At 35.9% G+C, this 17072-nt stretch overlaps 3 protein-coding genes across 6 annotated transcripts in view; all 3 read right to left on the bottom strand.

Moving 5' to 3' along the window:
- The window catches only part of plekhm2 (pleckstrin homology domain containing, family M (with RUN domain) member 2), a 16081-nt gene extending 10573 nt beyond the window's left edge, over nt 1-5508 (bottom strand). Inside the window, exons 1-8 of one of the 3 annotated variants that reach the window (XM_016280098.1) lie at nt 5420-5508; nt 4416-4522; nt 4210-4319; nt 3482-3581; nt 3273-3360; nt 2566-2740; nt 2068-2127; nt 617-887 (exon numbers count right to left, since the gene is read on the bottom strand). In XM_016280098.1, coding sequence (XP_016135584.1) covers nt 617-887; nt 2068-2127; nt 2566-2740; nt 3273-3360; nt 3482-3581; nt 4210-4319; nt 4416-4522; nt 5420-5479 — 971 coding nt within the window. In that variant the 5' untranslated portion in view covers nt 5480-5508. Of the gene's footprint in view, nt 1-616; nt 888-2006; nt 2128-2565; nt 2741-3272; nt 3361-3481; nt 3582-4209; nt 4320-4415; nt 4523-5419 lie in introns of those variants that run through there. The other 2 variants (XM_016280099.1, XM_016280100.1) reach the window with 2 other exon arrangements.
- Nucleotides 5509-6465: 957 nt separating this feature from the next.
- Nucleotides 6466-10036, bottom strand: LOC107591123 (dolichyl-diphosphooligosaccharide--protein glycosyltransferase 48 kDa subunit-like). Its single transcript, XM_016280165.1, has 7 exons — nt 9758-10036; nt 9437-9547; nt 9261-9347; nt 9073-9176; nt 7450-7462; nt 7155-7261; nt 6466-7050 (listed from the first exon to the last, which is right to left on the bottom strand). The coding sequence occupies exons 1-7, from the start codon at nt 9984-9986 to the stop codon at nt 6901-6903; spliced, it is 801 nt and encodes a 266-aa protein (XP_016135651.1). The 5' UTR covers nt 9987-10036; the 3' UTR covers nt 6466-6900.
- Nucleotides 10037-10936: 900 nt separating this feature from the next.
- Nucleotides 10937-17072, bottom strand: part of LOC107591087 (zinc finger and BTB domain-containing protein 17-like) — a 15337-nt gene continuing 9201 nt past the window's right edge. For both annotated transcript variants that reach the window (XM_016280096.1, XM_016280097.1), the window contains exons 7-15: nt 16053-16195; nt 15593-15893; nt 14566-14653; nt 14342-14458; nt 14144-14264; nt 13924-14054; nt 13584-13853; nt 13359-13448; nt 10937-12120 (exon numbers count right to left, since the gene is read on the bottom strand). In XM_016280096.1, the coding sequence (XP_016135582.1) occupies nt 11768-12120; nt 13359-13448; nt 13584-13853; nt 13924-14054; nt 14144-14264; nt 14342-14458; nt 14566-14653; nt 15593-15893; nt 16053-16195 (1614 nt within the window). In that variant the 3' untranslated portion in view covers nt 10937-11767. The remainder of the gene's footprint in view (nt 12121-13358; nt 13449-13583; nt 13854-13923; nt 14055-14143; nt 14265-14341; nt 14459-14565; nt 14654-15592; nt 15894-16052; nt 16196-17072) is intronic.

Raw genomic sequence — 17072 nt, 5'->3', positions numbered from 1 at the left:
AACAACAACAAAAACTGGAAATGTTGCTGGAGACAGGCTTATTTAAAATGCAAACTCATTCTCTGCCAGCAGGAGGCGCTTTTAGAGTGATAAAACTAGCGGTTTCTCCAGTAATGGCTGTAATCAAAGCAACTCTGCTCATGAATGCTACTTATCAGATCAAATGAAAATGCCATTGAAACGTGCAGTGCTCATGTTTATTCAACGAAGTCAAATGGCACAAATAAATCAATGTATGGGAAACTGGTAATGTATATCGAAATATCGGAAATGTGTTTAAAAATCATATCACCGTTATTGAAAAAGAATTATATCGCGATACATATTGATATTGAATTATTGTCCAGCCCTATATTACAGATTTAATTGGTTTAGACAAGCTCACACCAGTGGTGTGACATCTCAAACTGCTCAAATGTTGCCGTCTTTAATTTTTTTTTAAAATGCTGGTGTCTACAGCCTTTGGGAAGTTGACCTACAAACCGAAAGAGAAGCATTGTAAAAATACAATGCACACACACAAAAAAAATGTATACACTTCATTTGAACTAATTGATCATTGTGATTGATATGCTACTACAATCCTACAGCATTAGATTTAATGCTCAAGACACACCTAATGACTTCCAGCTCAGTGTTGGAGATCTCAGCATCCTCTCCTGTTGTTGAAGCATGACGGCTAGCCATGTGCACTGGGGTGACGTCAGCTGAAGTGTTAGTGTCTGAGTCCTCATTGAAGGGATTGTGTCGAAACGTAGGGCTTCGCGACAGAGATGTGGTTCTGATGGTTCCTGCAGAGGCCCTCACCACAACACAGTCACTGACAACAGTCTGAGGGTCTGATCCGGAGGAGCGGGGCCCACTGACTGGATCGGTCAAGTCTCCCTCTGTCAGAAAACGAGAGCAAGAAGGGAAAACTCCTTAGACATGCAGGTATTAGGAGCTCATTGTAGAAGTATTAGGCAGATACTGAATCATGACAAATGCACAGAAACATACAACAATCATAAGCAGTTTTGAAACACACACTTAGCTTCCTAACAACTTCCATCTCATTCTTTTATGTATCTAAATTTCTGGCAAATAATCACAAACAGGGCAATCTCAATTTCCCCAAATTTGCCTCTAAATATTTGAACATCAGTTTCCATGCATTTAGTTTAGTAATGCATATCTGAAAAGAAAAAAATATTTATATTTTTGCCACAAACCTGAGCAGCAATTATATATAAATGCATTATAAAACCCTGTAGGACAACTTTAGATTATTTAAAAAACCCATTAAATAAATAAATACATGCATTTAAGAAGGTTATACCAAAGTTACACATAGTATACTAGCATTCAAAAGTCTGGGAAAAAGTGTTCATTTATTTTATACAAATCTTAGCGACACCAAATTTTTAAGCGGTAGTATATAGTAATACTGCCGTTTTGAAGACAAAAGCATGTGCTTGTGCAATCGTTCTGACTATTCCGGACGTTTTTTTAGAAAGAAATTGAACAATTTCACATAATAAATGCTTCATTAAGTACTGCAACACTAATCTATAAAGTTGATTCACATGACTTTTTTCAGCCCTACAAAGAATACTTTAAAATATAGACATATTTTTGCTTGAATGATATTAAAGACACCTATTTGATTATTAGTCATCATTTCATAAATATTGTTAGGAATATTTGCCATTGAATGTAAGCAACAAACATGCAAACCAGCTGCCACACCACCACAAGTGCAATGGCAGGAAAACACAATCAGACAACAAACAGCGAGTTCTGGAACATACACAGTGCATCAGGCACTGTGTATGTTTTAGTATCATCCCATGCAAACCCTGCATTAGCAGAGAATTTGATTCCGTTTAGTCTAATACAGACCATATTCACCAGTAACCCATCTATGAAGTCATCACAAGCAAACTGCCTATAACAGCTTCTGTGCATGAAAAAGCAAACATGCACTGAGTGAAATGGCCATGCGATGCAGGTTAGTAGGTTTGTACCGATGGATTGGTTGGGGTTGCGAATGTTAGATTGGGGAGGGGGGAAATAACCATGTCCCACCTTCCCAGTCTGCACTTGGCAATGACTGCAACGCAGGGAAGATGTCACCAAAATCATAATCTAAAAAAGGAGAAATAAGATCATCAATAGGCAGGAAAGAATGATGAAGTGAATGAAAGACGAACAGAAACTGAAAGAGATATAAAGTGAATGTGAAACTTGGCATATGAGGAACTAATACATACTGACAACCAAAAGAGACATTGTGACATAATGAGCAGTGAAATGTGTCATTGAATTAAATAAAAAAAATTGATGTGTGATCATGTCTCAGGTCACTGAGATTTCTGAACACTCAGTGTCCTCATCTTTTAGATAAACAATATTTAACAAAGAATACTGTCATCTTGGTACACAATATTCAAGTTAAATATGCCAATTTGAAAAGGAAAGAGGAAAAGTGAAATATATAAAAGTGTGAAAATAAGAAACAGAAGCTGGAATAGTAATAGACAGAAATGGAGGGGGAAAATGGTAAACTGAAGCCAAGCAGCTCACCTTCACTGGATGGGGCAATAGCGCTGTCGTCCCACTCAAGGTTAGTGGAGGTGAGAGATGTGAAAGAGTGCAGAGACAGGCTATCAGAGCTTGGCAACCTCTCCTCAAAATCCAACAGATTATGGGGTTTGTAGTATTCTGGCATGTAAGGAGCAACATCCAGATATGGCACATCCTGTCACAAATAAAAAAAAATGAAGGATTAGGCAGTGGAAATATTTAAATCTTCAGTTAAGGAAGATATAGAATAGTGTAAAATGTAGAAATGGAAGAGCAGTATTTTTATATTTTAAATGACTAGTTGATATAAATATATTTGGTAAGTGTATATGGCACTCAATACTCCATCTAAAACCATTTTAAATAGTTTTGCTAGTTAATTTATAATTATTATACAAACATAATTATTAATTAATACCTTACATTGAGAGACAACATGGGATATTCATTCCTATTTGTTAATATTTTTTAATTAATTTGTCACATAGCAGGGCTATTTAAAATGAACTACTGAAGGCAAGATTGACTAAAAAATACTTTTTGACCAGTCAGAGCACCTTAATGATACGCTTTCTCATCTTTGAAACAGCTTGTAAAGAGAAGTCAGTTGTTTGGCACTATGCTGTGTAACGTGATATGTTCTGTATAAGACACATCAGGTCTAGGACATACAATTCTAGACAGGAGAAATCAATGAAGAGTCATACCAATTCGAGGTCAAAGCGAATGAACTCCAGGCCAGAGACAAGCGTAAGAAACAGAGTAAGATGGTCATGACTGCAAACCAGTGCATTTCTGTAAAGGAGGAAACCACTTTCACACATCACAAAAATCAGATGACTGCTGTAAGGAAGCTATTTTCTGTGGTCTGAAACCACAGAAGAACAACAGCATCTATTATTTCAAAGTCACTCACTTGTAATAGTATTTCTGGAGCAGTCCTTGATTCTCTTGAAAAAGTCGGAGGTAGCTTTCTAAAGAACTTTCACTAAGTGCCAAGTAGAGCCAGGAACGACCTGTGGAACAACAACAAAGCAGTCATAGTTAACTAACTACATGAACCAAAGTCCACACAGTGCCACAATATTCAGCATCTGAATATATCTCATATATCTTCATCTAATACTTCATATTTACATTTCAAAAGTTGGAGATCAGTAAGTTGTTTTAATGTTTTTGAAAGAAGTCTCTTATGCTCACCCTTTGATTAAAAACAGAAAACAAACAGCCACATTATGAAATACCATTACAATTTAAAATAAATGTTTTCTCTTTTAATAATCTATTTTAATTTTAAAATATAATTTATTCCTGTGATGGCAAAGCTAAATTTCATCAGCAGCCATTACTCCAGTCTTAAATGTACTGATTTGCTGCACAAGAAACAATTCTTATTATTAATACTGAAAACAGTTGTGCGGCTTAATATTTTTGCTGAATTTGTGATACAACCTTTTCAAGGTTATTCGATAAATTGAAAGTAAAAAAAAATACAGCACTTATTTGAAATGGGAATTTTTGAAACATTATAAATATATTTACTTGAATATCTTACGGTCTCTAAACTTCTGAATGGTACTGTACTTTTCAACAATTATAAAGCACATCAACAAGTCATCATAGGTGGCAAAGGTTTGATCTTACTTCTGCCAAGATTGGTAGCTATGTGCTGAAGCTCATCAATCTGTCGGACGGCCTCTCGTCGTGTGAAGTGTAATACGAGTACCCAGTAACCCGATGAGATGTCCTGCAGCCTTCAAGACGTAGAGAAAAGAGAAGATCGGTAAGCCTACAAATGTCTACTTAAAAAGAGTTTCAGTTTTGAAAGGCTCTGGTGCAGTTGGTCTAACCCATAAAGCAGAGCATGATCCAGGTGTTCACACAGCCGCTGAAGAACCCGGTCGTGATTCCTGATGGCTGGCGTCTCATCCTCACAGGCGGCAAAGTAACTCTGCAACTGCGGATTAAATGTTGAAAAATGTTAAACAACTATCTGGTAAATTTCTGATGTGCACACAGCCACGACATTCCAAGCAATCGTTTTCATTCTAGACGAGCAACCTCTGATAAGAAATGCATTTTCAGAGTTCTGTGGTTCACTGATGAAAGCAGAGCTTTTTGGTGTGTAAGTCCATCCCAAAACCACGAGAACGTACTAATGCCAAGCACCTGATTAGCTAAAATCTGAATAAGTCAAAAGATTTCAAACGAGGGTGTGCAAGCTGCTAATATTCAGAATAATGCTCAGAAAAAGTAAGCTCAAGAAAGAAAGAAAGAAAGAAAGAAAGAAAGAAAGAAAAAGAAAGAACAAGCTTTCTGATGTTGCAAACAGCAAAGATTCAGTAAGTCACTGCAGAACAAAAAGACCATACAATGATAGGATGTCCTGGGATGGCCCCATAAAAGAAGTAGTAAGCTCTGTTTGCCCTATTTATAGGATCTCATTTAATAACAGGACTTGTTTACAGGGGCATCATGTCACTGTTTGATGTGTGCGTGATGCAGTAAACGGTGTTTACTTGACTCATGCCTAAAATGAGTTTTCTTTAGCATGTTATTTTATTGATAAACAGGTATTAACTACGCTATAAGTACACAATATAACCTAGAATAACTCAATATAGTGCATTGATAGTTGTCTGTCTAACCTGGTATTTGTTCAATCTTGACTTATAAGGAAACACTGGATGTTATTTCTTAAGATGTCAAGGCGTTTGTCTTCAAAGCACAGCAGGAGGGGGGGGAGGCCCAGCTGTTTTGATATCGTAAACCGCAAAAACCTCAAACTATCCTTGGAATTATAAACTAGAGAAGGTTGATACGTACCCTCGCTGCATGTATAGAGGTTTCTTACCTTCTTGACGGAGAGAGAGATGTTTTCGAGGATCCGGTCTTTGACTTTGAGTTGATCCATGTCTGACTGCGCTCTCTCTGCGGATGTCATCTGACGCGCGCTCCCGGCTCGCGCTTGTGTTCACAGGCCACGAGTTGTTTAGTGATGACGTAAATTTGTAGGCCAGCCCTGTATTCCGCCGTAAGCTCTGTGGTTAACATTACTCAAGGAGACTTTCAAGTTTTGTCCAACAACGTAAATTATAAACAGTCATAGCTCAAACTTTATTTTTGAAAAAGCTGTCTGTTTTAAGAAAACAAGTTACTAGCTAGTCGCTCCGTAAGGACTACAACTGCTGTCGGTTTAATTCTACGTCATTCGTCGAGCACGTACTTTCACGTCTTTGTTTTGAAAGAATTAAAAAACAAAACATTGTCTTGAACGTTCCTTATTGCGTTAATAAAACAAGTATTAAAAATACAACAAAAATATATAGATGAAACGACTATTTGATGTTAAATCTACATTTAACGGTTGGTCTTCAAGAAACCGCTGTTCTAGACCTTTATCCAAGTGTACTGTCATATTGTCTGTCATAAAGCATGCAAAGATTTTTTAATCATTTGGATCACACAAAATTTAAGAAAACTGCTCTTGCATGAATGTAAAAATGATGTACACTACAGTTCAAACGTTTGGGGTCAGTAAGATAAAAATAAATAATATAAGTTTATATTTAAATACATGTTACAGACCCAAAACTTTTGAACTGTAGTGTATATCAAAATGTCTAAAATTATAAGGCCTTACTATGTGTGTATATAGTGTTGATACATATTTATACACACAATGTAATGTGTTGGTTCTATTGTCACACATTCATACTATTTCTATCCCATGTATTCAATAACTGAAAACGCACAAATGAAAAAAATAAACTTGCCCATGTAGTTTACATTTGTGAGAGGAGGTTCTGTATAAACTACATTTACAACAGCTAAAACCATCATGAATAGAATCAGACACTTTCGTATTTGATGCAACTGAACAACAAAGAGGACAAAAAGTTTAGTGGTGGAACGTTAAAACTTTACTGAATTCAGGTATTTCAACCACATTTTGAGAATCCATTCCTCTTTTTACAAATGGTAGATTTCAAAACAAAAATTTTCATAGCAAGAGCTAAACCATCAGTGCATGTTGTATCATAAAACCAATTCAAGTTGCCTTTTGAACAAATAAAACATGACGTGTGCTCCAAATCACTTTAAATTACCAGTTGGCAAACCAGAAAACAAAAACATATCTTGTTAGACTAACCAACACCCCCTTCAAATAAATTTTTTTTTACAAACGTTGCTTTTTGTTGTAATGGCACAATCTCCAACTCACCAAAACAAGACAATACCAACATATTTCAGATCTCTATTCATGACTGCCAGAGGTCTGAAGACCATTTTTGTTTTTACATTTTCTTGCACTGCTCCTCACTGATTCTCATTTTAATCAGACTTCTCTTTTTCTCTCATATGTAGAAAGACCACACTGAAAACAAAGAGTCCTGCCATCATAGAGAAGGCACTGGCATAATATGGAAAGGCAGAGGGGATGAAGCGCTCATATTGGGTATGCTGCAAGGGGCGGACAGAAACCTGTGGAATAACAGAAGAATCAGTAAATATATCAAGAATCTGAGTAAAATCACTATGGAATTTTTGGAGCAAGAGCAAGTTTTACAATGAATTCTGAATTTCACCTGGGTTGAAGAGTACAGGTGTGTGTAGCCAAGTCTGTTGTAGTCAACTTTGAACTGGAAAACTCCATACACATCTGGAAGCTTGAACTGTACACTGTATTTTCCACCTAAGCAACCAGCAGTCACATGTTTTAATGGCATGCATCACAATTAACCTACACCACCATTCAAAAGTTTAAAGTTATATATATATATATATAGTTTAGAAAGGATGCATGATATTCAGCAATAACCTAAAACAATGGCTAAACAGCTAAGTAGCTATTGGTTAACAAAGCAAAACTTTTTGGTTAACTCATCTTTTTGGCCTATGTGACACCAGCCAAAAAGATAAATTTTAGAGGCAATGCAAATTTTTACATTTTGAGATTTCAAAGATATCTATCTTCTAAAAGCATCTGACTGAATGATTAATTCATGTATACGTTTCATTTTTAAAGTATTTTTGAGCTCATTCATTTTTTTTATTACAAACAGTTTCTGCCCCTTTAAATTCTGCCCCTTTCTTACAATCAAGGGAAAGCTCACATTCAGATCTGCATCCATCCAATCAACAACCGACAGACAGTGTTGCCAGATTGGGTTCCCGCCCAATTGGGCAGTTTTTAATTTGATTGTGCGGGTAAAAATTGGCTTGGGTGGGTGGACAAAATTTGGGCTGGTTTGGAGTCAGTTTGGCGGTTTTCAAATATATTGCATAGGTCCATTGTTTAACAAACAAGCCCAAGTATGCATGCAGCCTGCATCCAATCAGTCATCACAACATTACTATATATACACACACACACACACACACACACACTGCAGAGGCGCTGGTGTAAACGTCGACAGCCGCACTTATCACGAGGGCTCAGCAGACAGACGTTATGATTCATCATGAGTGACAAGTTTTTAGCATTATAAGTTATAACGTATCTGATTTTGAATGTTATGACTGTATATTCAAGTAATCACAATGCCTAAATATAAGTTAAAGAGTGGGAGAGTGACTCAACTCTCAAAACATGAATTATTGTGGAGTGAGATGACACTAAGGCTCTATCACTGCAACTCCGAAATTAAATATGTCGGTTTATACGATCCTGTCTTTTATCTTTTAAACGGTCCAGATTGATAAATCCTTGAAAACGGCTAGACTTGATTAGTTTTGACTGTGCAAAGTTCTGTATTATGTTCTACAATATGAACTTAACAAGAGGCTTCCTCTAGTCCTGTGTTAAATTATAGAGTGACACGAAGGCAAGTGCATTATTGTTGTTGTATTTTTTTTAATTGTCGAATTATAATTCAGCATGTATCAATGAATGACACAGTTTTGACTGTCATGGTGTGCTCATGAACGAGTGTGAAATACCTGCTAATTAGGCTACGTTGCTTTTTCCTATCACTTATATTGGGCAATTTTTGCATTTAAATTGGATTATTCTGACTGCTGACATTGAAAATTATGCATTTCTTGATTGCCGTGTCTGACTGTCTGCTTGCATATTTTATTCATGTTCGGTAGCCTAATTCTCTTTAAGGCTATTTGCCCTGATTCGATCCGTTTACCTGGGAAATTTATCTAACGTTATATTTATATTATTTTGTCATCATTATTTTGTTTTTAAGGAGTTAAAAATGGCCCTTATCAACCTTGATTTACATATTCCATCAAATTATTTTGACAGTTAAAGTTTTGGGTGGGTTTTTGTGAGCTTTTGGGCTGGAAATCGTCCATCCAATCTGGCAACACTGCCGACAGACTGAACCAATCCCCCCAACATTTTCTTTTACGATAATCTGCTTGTTGTCTGCACTTCCATTACATTGCAACTAAGTAGAGACAGGATCCATTTTAATTTAATATTGACATTATTTAGTCTTTCATTTCATAAATTGCTCTACGCTGTATTTTTTTCCTCCGTCAATTACTTACCTCACCAGGATCAGAAACGTCATAGTTATGGTGATCAATAACAGCAGTTTTCTCCTCATCAAATTCAATCCCACATTCACTGCCTAGCTCTCTCAGAGGATCACCTGCCAGAGTCAAAGTCATAGTGATATTATTAATGTCAACAGGCCAATACGTGTGCATTTATGCAAAACCAAAACTACACTCACCAATATCAGAGCTGGCAGCAACGAGAACATTGCCTCCACCATCAATGAAGGCTGTAATGGTCTCTACACTGATGTTGCCCCCAAAATCTGTTCCATTGGAAACATGTAAACATGGATATTCAAACATAAAAATGGCAGCATGACATAAAATCTATGTTCACTATAACAAGACTCACCTTCCACTGATGGAGAGAAAATGATGAGATGATCATAGAGGAACTGGCCATACTTGATCAGAGAGAGACCAGGATCATCAGCAGTCTTGAAGGTAACGTCAAACCCACGATCTGAGAACAAGAATGTAATTGTGAGTTAGAATATTTACAAAGAATCATGCAATACCTTTCTCTGTCTGTGCAGGTATGTATGTGCAATCAGATTCACACAGACTCCAAATGCATCTTCTATTCATACGAACATATTAAGCATATTTTCAGATGCTAATGTAATAATTTGAAGTGTTTTAATAAGAAAAGATCAGATAATGTATAGCTCACCTGCTAAACTGCGGAAGAAGATTGAATGAGTGTCTCTGATGTTGGGATTGTCCAGCAGAACGAGAGTCTTTCCGTCTCCTAAAACTGCCTGCAACATTAACGCCACGGATAAAACAAACAGAGCGCTTCTGCTGAACCCACCAGCCGACGTTGGGACCATTGTAGCACCTCGCCTTTTGCAGGTGAATGTTGCAGCAGTGTCCCTCACTGACAAGCAACCCATCGCCATTTTCCTCCTGTTGGACAACGTCAGCGCTAACGCGGATGTGAACTCTGACCCAGAGCAGCAGCCAATCGCGTGCTGCCTCATGGACTCATGAATATTATAATGAGACAGCCCTCATTAGATAAAATATGTTCCAAACAAATAATTTAATTTTCAATTTTAATGTAATTTAATTTTAATCGAATTTATGCTAGTGAATCGATTATTTGTATAGATACATTTGCAGAACATTTTCATACCCTTTTAGTGTTTATGTCATACAGTCTATGGTTTTTGTACAGACATCTTTCCATCCGTTGTTTTAAACTTGTACGACCAGCAGAGGTCAGTGCAACACAACTATATGCTTTTCAGAGCGCTAGCCTAGTCTGTATGGTAAATTAAGTTCAATTATTTTTTTTAATAAAACTGGATGTTAATTTTATTATGTATCTGTTGGTTATAAAATCTATTCAACTTACTTGTATACGTATAATAAGTATAATTCAATTTTATTATTATATTGATTATAATATTTGTTTCCTAAAAAGAATTTAAAAAGAATGTTCATTTACCCATTTTCTTTTCTTCGTTGTTATTTATAAAGCTCCGTGAGCTATGAAACAAGTCAAACTTGTTTTGAAGTTGATGTCTGGTCATAAATTAGCTAGCGACTTGAAAGTGCAGTGTGCATTACTGCCCCTGGAAGCCCATTACTGAACAAAACACAAAGCACCCTTTCCTCTGATACCTGCTGTCCATGTCAAACTGCATTCAACAGAAAGCTTTGTCATATGGCTCAAGTGCTGTTTCGAAACTGATTGTAATTTTAAGTCTCAGTGCATTAAAAATAAATTCTATTACATTAGGGTAAAGAACCAGTAGCCTTGCTTTCCTGGCACTAATACAGACATTTATTCCAGTGACCAAAAATGACACACACAAAAAAATAACAGAACCAAATGATAGTGGTTTATTAACAAACTAATTGCAGACTTTAGGTGATTTTGAGCGTTTCTGCACTGAATGTGGCTTAAGTCATTTTGAAAAGTCACTATTGTATGCAATTATGATACAATATCAATTGTCTGTTCAATAAACTCCAACAGAACAGAATTGGACCAAAATGACCTGGAACACTCGCAGTTCTAGTTTCAATAAGAGTTTTCCGACAATGAAAGCTGTGATATTCAAAAACAGAAACTTGCTTGCAAGTTGCAACACACTCATCACTCATCTAAAGGAGTAAAAATTAGTTATACTACAACAGAGAGCATTTAAAAGTGTTTATTGTGAGTTCTTCAGCTTCTACATGTCATGAAAATAAGCATACAGTTAAAATCAGCGGTTTAATGTTTTTTTGTTTATGCCAAGCAGTTTTAAGCCCAAATAGAAAATGATTAAACTCCACAAACAAAAGAATCACTAATAAATCAATAAATAATAGTTCAGGACTGTAGTCGATTTGTGGAAAAATTAAACATGTAGGACAGTCATATGTTTAATTGGCTTCAGTAACAGAGAATACATGATCTAGCATAGGAGACACTAGTATTAAAAAGTATGACAAACAGCATACAAATTAGGTTTGTTTTGTTCATAATTACATTTTCTTGTCATATTTATTTAAATTTCACTCTATACAATGTAGTTTTAATATGCTGTACACATATTGTGCTGCGGTTTGACATGTGACATCTATCTAGTAGAGTGTGTTCTTATTATACTGTAGCATGTTAGAAACAGCACACTTTGTGACAGTCTGAACTCCATCCTTTGGATCAATTTAGGTCAAAAACTCTTCACTATCCTTGGCTTTCAGACTTCACTTTTCCAGACCCTTCCTCTGTCTCTGTCTCTGCCTGTGTACTGGTCTCCTCCTCTGCCCCCTCAATTTGAGATTCTGGCTGGGCTAGAGCTCCTTCTTCTTCCTCACCGTCCTCCTCCCGTGTCCGGAACAAGAGCTCGCCTTCCTGGATGACCTGCTCGGTGGTTTGCCATGTCCCGTCACCTGCATATTGCTGATAAAAGTCAGAATCTGCCTGAAACATGACCAGGGCTTGGGCAGTGTGAATGCGCACATGCTGGGCGAGGGAGCTGGCGTCCAGGAACTTCTCACCGCATGAGTCACATGCATACAAGATCTGGGTGTTGGGATCTGAAGGAATAGAGCAGCACAATGTTTCAGCTTCAATGTGATACAATATGATCGGTCACATTTTATTTGATGGTCCAGTTCTCGCTATTAACAAACAATTAACTATGACTTTTGCCTCAATAAACTCCTAATTGGCTGCTTATTAATAGTTAGTAAGGTAGTTGTTAAGTTTAAGTATTGGGTAGGATTAGGGATGTAGAATATGGTCATGCAGAATATAAGTACTAAGAGCCAATATGTTAATAATAGGCATGCTAATAAGCACTAGTTGCTTATTAGCATGTTTATTATTAACATATTGGCTAATAGTGAGAATTGTTCCCTATAATAAAGTGTTACCATATGATTTTTAAAACAAAAATCAGCTTCAGCTTATTTAAAAACAAAAAAACTAAACTTGTTTTAAGGGGTATAACATATATAAAGTAAATATCTTGTTTATATTTAGTATAATTTATTTTATTAATTTATATACACACTACTGGTCAGATGGAGAATGAAGTTTGAAGGGTTTTTTTTAAAGAAAGAAATTAATACTTTTATTTAGCAAGGATGCTTTAAATGGAGTAAAAATGCAAGTAACAGTAAAGTCACTTATAATGCTACAAAGTATTTCAAAAGGACAGTTTTTATTTATATAATTAATTTATATATACACTACTGGTCAGGTGAGTTTTTTTATTAATACTTTTATACAGCAAGGATGCTTTAAATGGATCAATAGTGACAGTAAAGTCACTTATGTTATAATATTACATTCATATTAATATTCTATTCATTTAAACCTATTTCTATTCATCAAAGAATCGTGAAAAAATGTTTTACAGCTTCCACAAAAATATTAGGCAGCATAATGGTTTTCAACAATGATCATAATAAGAAATGTTTGTTGAGCACCAGATCAGCATATTAGAATGATTTCTGAAGGATCATGTGACACTGAAGACTGGAGCAATGGCACACAGGAATTTAACAATGTAATATTACTGGTTTACTGTATGTTTAATCCAGTAAATGCAGCCTTGGTGAGTATAAGAGACTTCTATTAAACCTTTGATCGGTACACACAATTAAATTGAGTTGTAGTACATGTAACTTGTTATTAAAGCAATGTCCTATTAATATAATTAAAATAATTTATATTATTTATAATAATATTATATATTTATTTTGTATTATTATTATAGCTTATAATACCAGTCAATTAATATATAGTATATAAACTATATATTACTCACCTGCTTCTTGTACTTTCTCCACTGCTTTGGTGATCTCTGCTTTCAGTGCCTCAGTTTCATCAGCAGATACAGAGGTTGCCACTGGTACCACTACAGGACAACAAATAATATCAGGAGAGCATCCAACTGCCATCACGGTCACTTTTAGATTTAGCATATTTTCTTAGTATTGAGTAACCTTTCTACAAAGTGTAATAACTCGTCTGTTTTGTCATATTCTCTCACCTGTGAGCTGTGCTACAGCACTGGCAGCCAGAGCCTCTGTGGCTAAAGTCACAATGTCATCTGTAGTGACTGTGACTATGTTGACCTCATTATTGAGCTCTGAGCCCGGTGTGGAGTCCGGCAGCAGTTTCTCCTCTCCCTCGTCCTCCTCAGCCACCACCAGTCTCTTCATGCCCGCCTTCCCCTGGTGCACCGTCTTCACATGGGAACGCAGATTGTCCACACGGTTGAATCCTCTGCCACACTTATCGCACAGGAAAGGTTTCTCTCCTGTAAACAGGAAGTCATTAGAAGCACATAGCAGAGAAATACATAAGAAAAAGCTCAAAATGCATCTTACCTGTGTGAATGATGATATGTTTTGAGAGATCTCCCACGTTGACAAACGCTTTGTTACAGGTGTGGCACTTGTGTGGTCGAATATTGTCATGATGACGGATGTGATTGGCTAGCTGGCTGGACTGGACAAACCTTCGAGGTGTGATAGTTGAAATACACTTTTATTATATATGGCGCCCTAATGAATCTAAACAAAATCATTCATGCAATTTCTCAGTTACCTTTTTCCACAGCGGTCACACACATACGGTTTCTCTCCAGTGTGTTGGCGAACATGAGCTATGAGTGAACTGGCCTGCGTGAAGCCTTTTCCACAAATCAGACACAGACAGGGCTTTTCTCCTAAAACAATGAGACAGACAAGGTCAAATAAACCTTTAAAGGTAACAGTGGCTGAGGGCGTGAGAAACGGCTCAGACCTGTGTGGATGCGCACGTGTCTCTGCAAGGCCCCGGGGTCAGCAAATGCTCTCTGGCAGTGCATACAGACGAAAGGCTTCTCACCACTGTGCACACGCAGGTGTCTCTTCAGGTTGCCTGTGAATAGACCACAGAGGCACATTAAAATTCCTTTATATATATATATATATATATATATATATATATATATATTGCCACACCCTGTCTCAATGTATAAATCTCACCTGAGGTGGTGAACTGTTTCCCACACTCCTTACACTTAAGTGGCCCATCTGCAATATGGATCTTCAGATGTGCTTTCAGGTTTCCCAACTAAAAAAGAAAAGAAAAAGTTGTTTGTATTTGTAATGGCCAATAAAAAAAGGTTTTGTGTTATACATTTATAGCTTTGGCTACAATGTTATGTCAATAATATGGTATAATCTATAAATCTTGTCTGCATGATAATATATTATAACATTCTGTTGTGATGCTTACAATTATATTAATAAACCTTTTAAAAATATATAAAATGTTTATTATTTTAAATATAATTTGTATTATTTATAATTTTTAAAGTATTTATATATACACATATAATATGTGTATATATATATATATATATATACACACACACACACACATTCACACAGTATAGTACTATATATATTGCTTAAAATGAAATTATTAAACTATTATGTAACTATACATTACTGTTCAAAAGATTTTTGACTGTTTTTAAATGACGTCGCTTATGCCCACAATGGATGCATTTATTGATTAAAAATATAGTAAAAACGGTTATGTGGTGCAATATTATTAAGATTTAAATAACTATTTTCTATTTTAATAGATTTTAAAATGTAATTTATTCCTGTGATGGCAAAGCTGAATTTTCAGCATCATTACTCCTGTCTTCAGTATCACATGATCCTTCAGAAATAATTCGCTTTTGCTGAATTGATTTGCTGCTCAAGACACATTTCTTCCTATTATCAAAGTTTAAAACATTTGTGCTGCTTAATATTTATGTGGAAACTTTGATATGTATTTTCAGGATTTTATTGATGAGTAGAAAGTTAAAAAGAACAGCATTTAGGCCTATTTGGGAAAAAAAATCATTATAAATAATTTTTGAAACATTGCAAATGTCTTTACTGTCACTTTTGATCAATTTAGTGTGCCCTTGCTGATTAAAAGTATTAATTTCTTTCAAAACTAGTGTAATGTTTTTTCTGATAATTACATTTATAAAGACAATAGATCCCCCACCTGGTTGAATTTCTTGTCACAGTGTTGACATTTGTGACCTTTGTCAGTGTCGTGGGTCTCTAGATGTCGCATCTTGGCGGTGGGGTCAGAAAAGGCCCGTTCACAGTAGTCACAGTGGTAGGGTTTTTCTCCACTGTGCACCAACTGATGCCGCTTCAGGTTTCCAGAAGTGGTGAAGAGCTTCCCACAATCCTCACAGCTGTATCGCGCCTCATCTGTGTGTCGCTTCCTGTGCAGGTTTAGCAGACTGATTTGCCGGTAACTCTTTCCGCACGTGGAACAACAATATGGTTTTAGAGGACTGGAGAATCAGAAACATATAGTGTGAGGAAAACTGCACATTGTGGATGTTTTTGCACATAGAAGCTTTTGTGGAAATATGTTTTTTATATATTATGACTTATAGCTGACAAGTCATACGAGGCTGTAGAGGAAGAGCATTACACTCTATAATGCTCACCTATGTGTTTTCTCATGTGCTTTGCAGGCAGCTGGGTCTGAGAAGGCTTTATTACAGTCTCTGCAACTAAATGGCTTCTCACCGGTGTGAATGCGCATGTGACGTTTAAAGTTCCCTGTGTGTGTAAACTTCTTCCCACAGTCCTGCAAGAATCAGATTACCATTATATACACAATACACACACACATATATTATGTAAACAAAAACTTTTATTTTGGATGCGATTAATCGTGATTAATCGTTAGACAGCGCACATTTTTTATGATTAGAGCTTACAGCTCACAAAAGTCAAAAATCCAGTATCTCAAAATATTCAAATATTTACATTTGAGTTTCATTAAATGACCATCCCTACAGTATAATTTCCGGTATCTCTTGTTCTTTGAAACCACAATAATGGGGAAGACTGTAGGGCTGGGTGATACGTCAAAAATATCTTATCGATAATCGCCTTTAAAATATCGCTTCGATATGTGACGGAATGAACGGCGCAGACGCGCATTTCTTTTGCTATTTAAGCACGCGCAACGCTTGCGGTTATCGTCTGTAGTAGCTAAATAGTATTTGTGCCATTTAATATTCACATACATTAGTCCATATCACGGTTTGACTGAAGTGTACTGAATTGCATTTGATTTATTCATTCAATATTTGACGAATTCCGTGACATTGTTCGTTACACAGTAAACCTCTGTTGTGTAGCATTTTGAATGTACAAAAATTAAAGGCTTTGTTTAATTTTCATTGGAATAAAAGATAGATTAATGTTTCGCCTTACCAGAAAAATTAAAATACACAACACAGAATTTCAAAAAAATAAGTAAATAAAATAATGTCATTGTATACAAATTATTGTATACAAATTAATAAATGAAGTTGTTTTTATGAATTCAATTAATTAGATATGTTTTACAGAAAAATTACAACAACAAAAAAGAAAGCACAGAATTTGGGCCCTAAGAATGTAATTTTTGTTAAACATTTAATAGGCCTAAATTGCTGTTAAATTAAACAAGTTTC

This window comes from Sinocyclocheilus grahami, unplaced genomic scaffold, assembly GCF_001515645.1.
Source record: "Sinocyclocheilus grahami isolate Dianchi unplaced genomic scaffold, SAMN03320097.WGS_v1.1 scaffold137.1, whole genome shotgun sequence".
Taxonomy (NCBI): Eukaryota; Metazoa; Chordata; class Actinopteri; order Cypriniformes; family Cyprinidae; genus Sinocyclocheilus; species Sinocyclocheilus grahami.
The sequence above is the reverse complement of the archived record's forward strand: the minus strand, read 5'-3'. Positions and strand labels throughout refer to the sequence as shown.

Coding starts and splice junctions, on each gene's coding strand:
- LOC107591123 (XM_016280165.1), bottom strand. CDS start 9,986: ATGGCGATGGGTTGCTTGTCAGTGAGGGACACTGCTGCAACATTCACC. Junction 9,348..9,436: donor TTTCTCTCCATCAGTGGAAG/GTGAGTCTTGTT, acceptor CCAATGGAACAG/ATTTTGGGGGCAACATCAGT. Junction 9,177..9,260: donor TGCTGCCAGCTCTGATATTG/GTGAGTGTAGTT, acceptor TGACTCTGGCAG/GTGATCCTCTGAGAGAGCTA.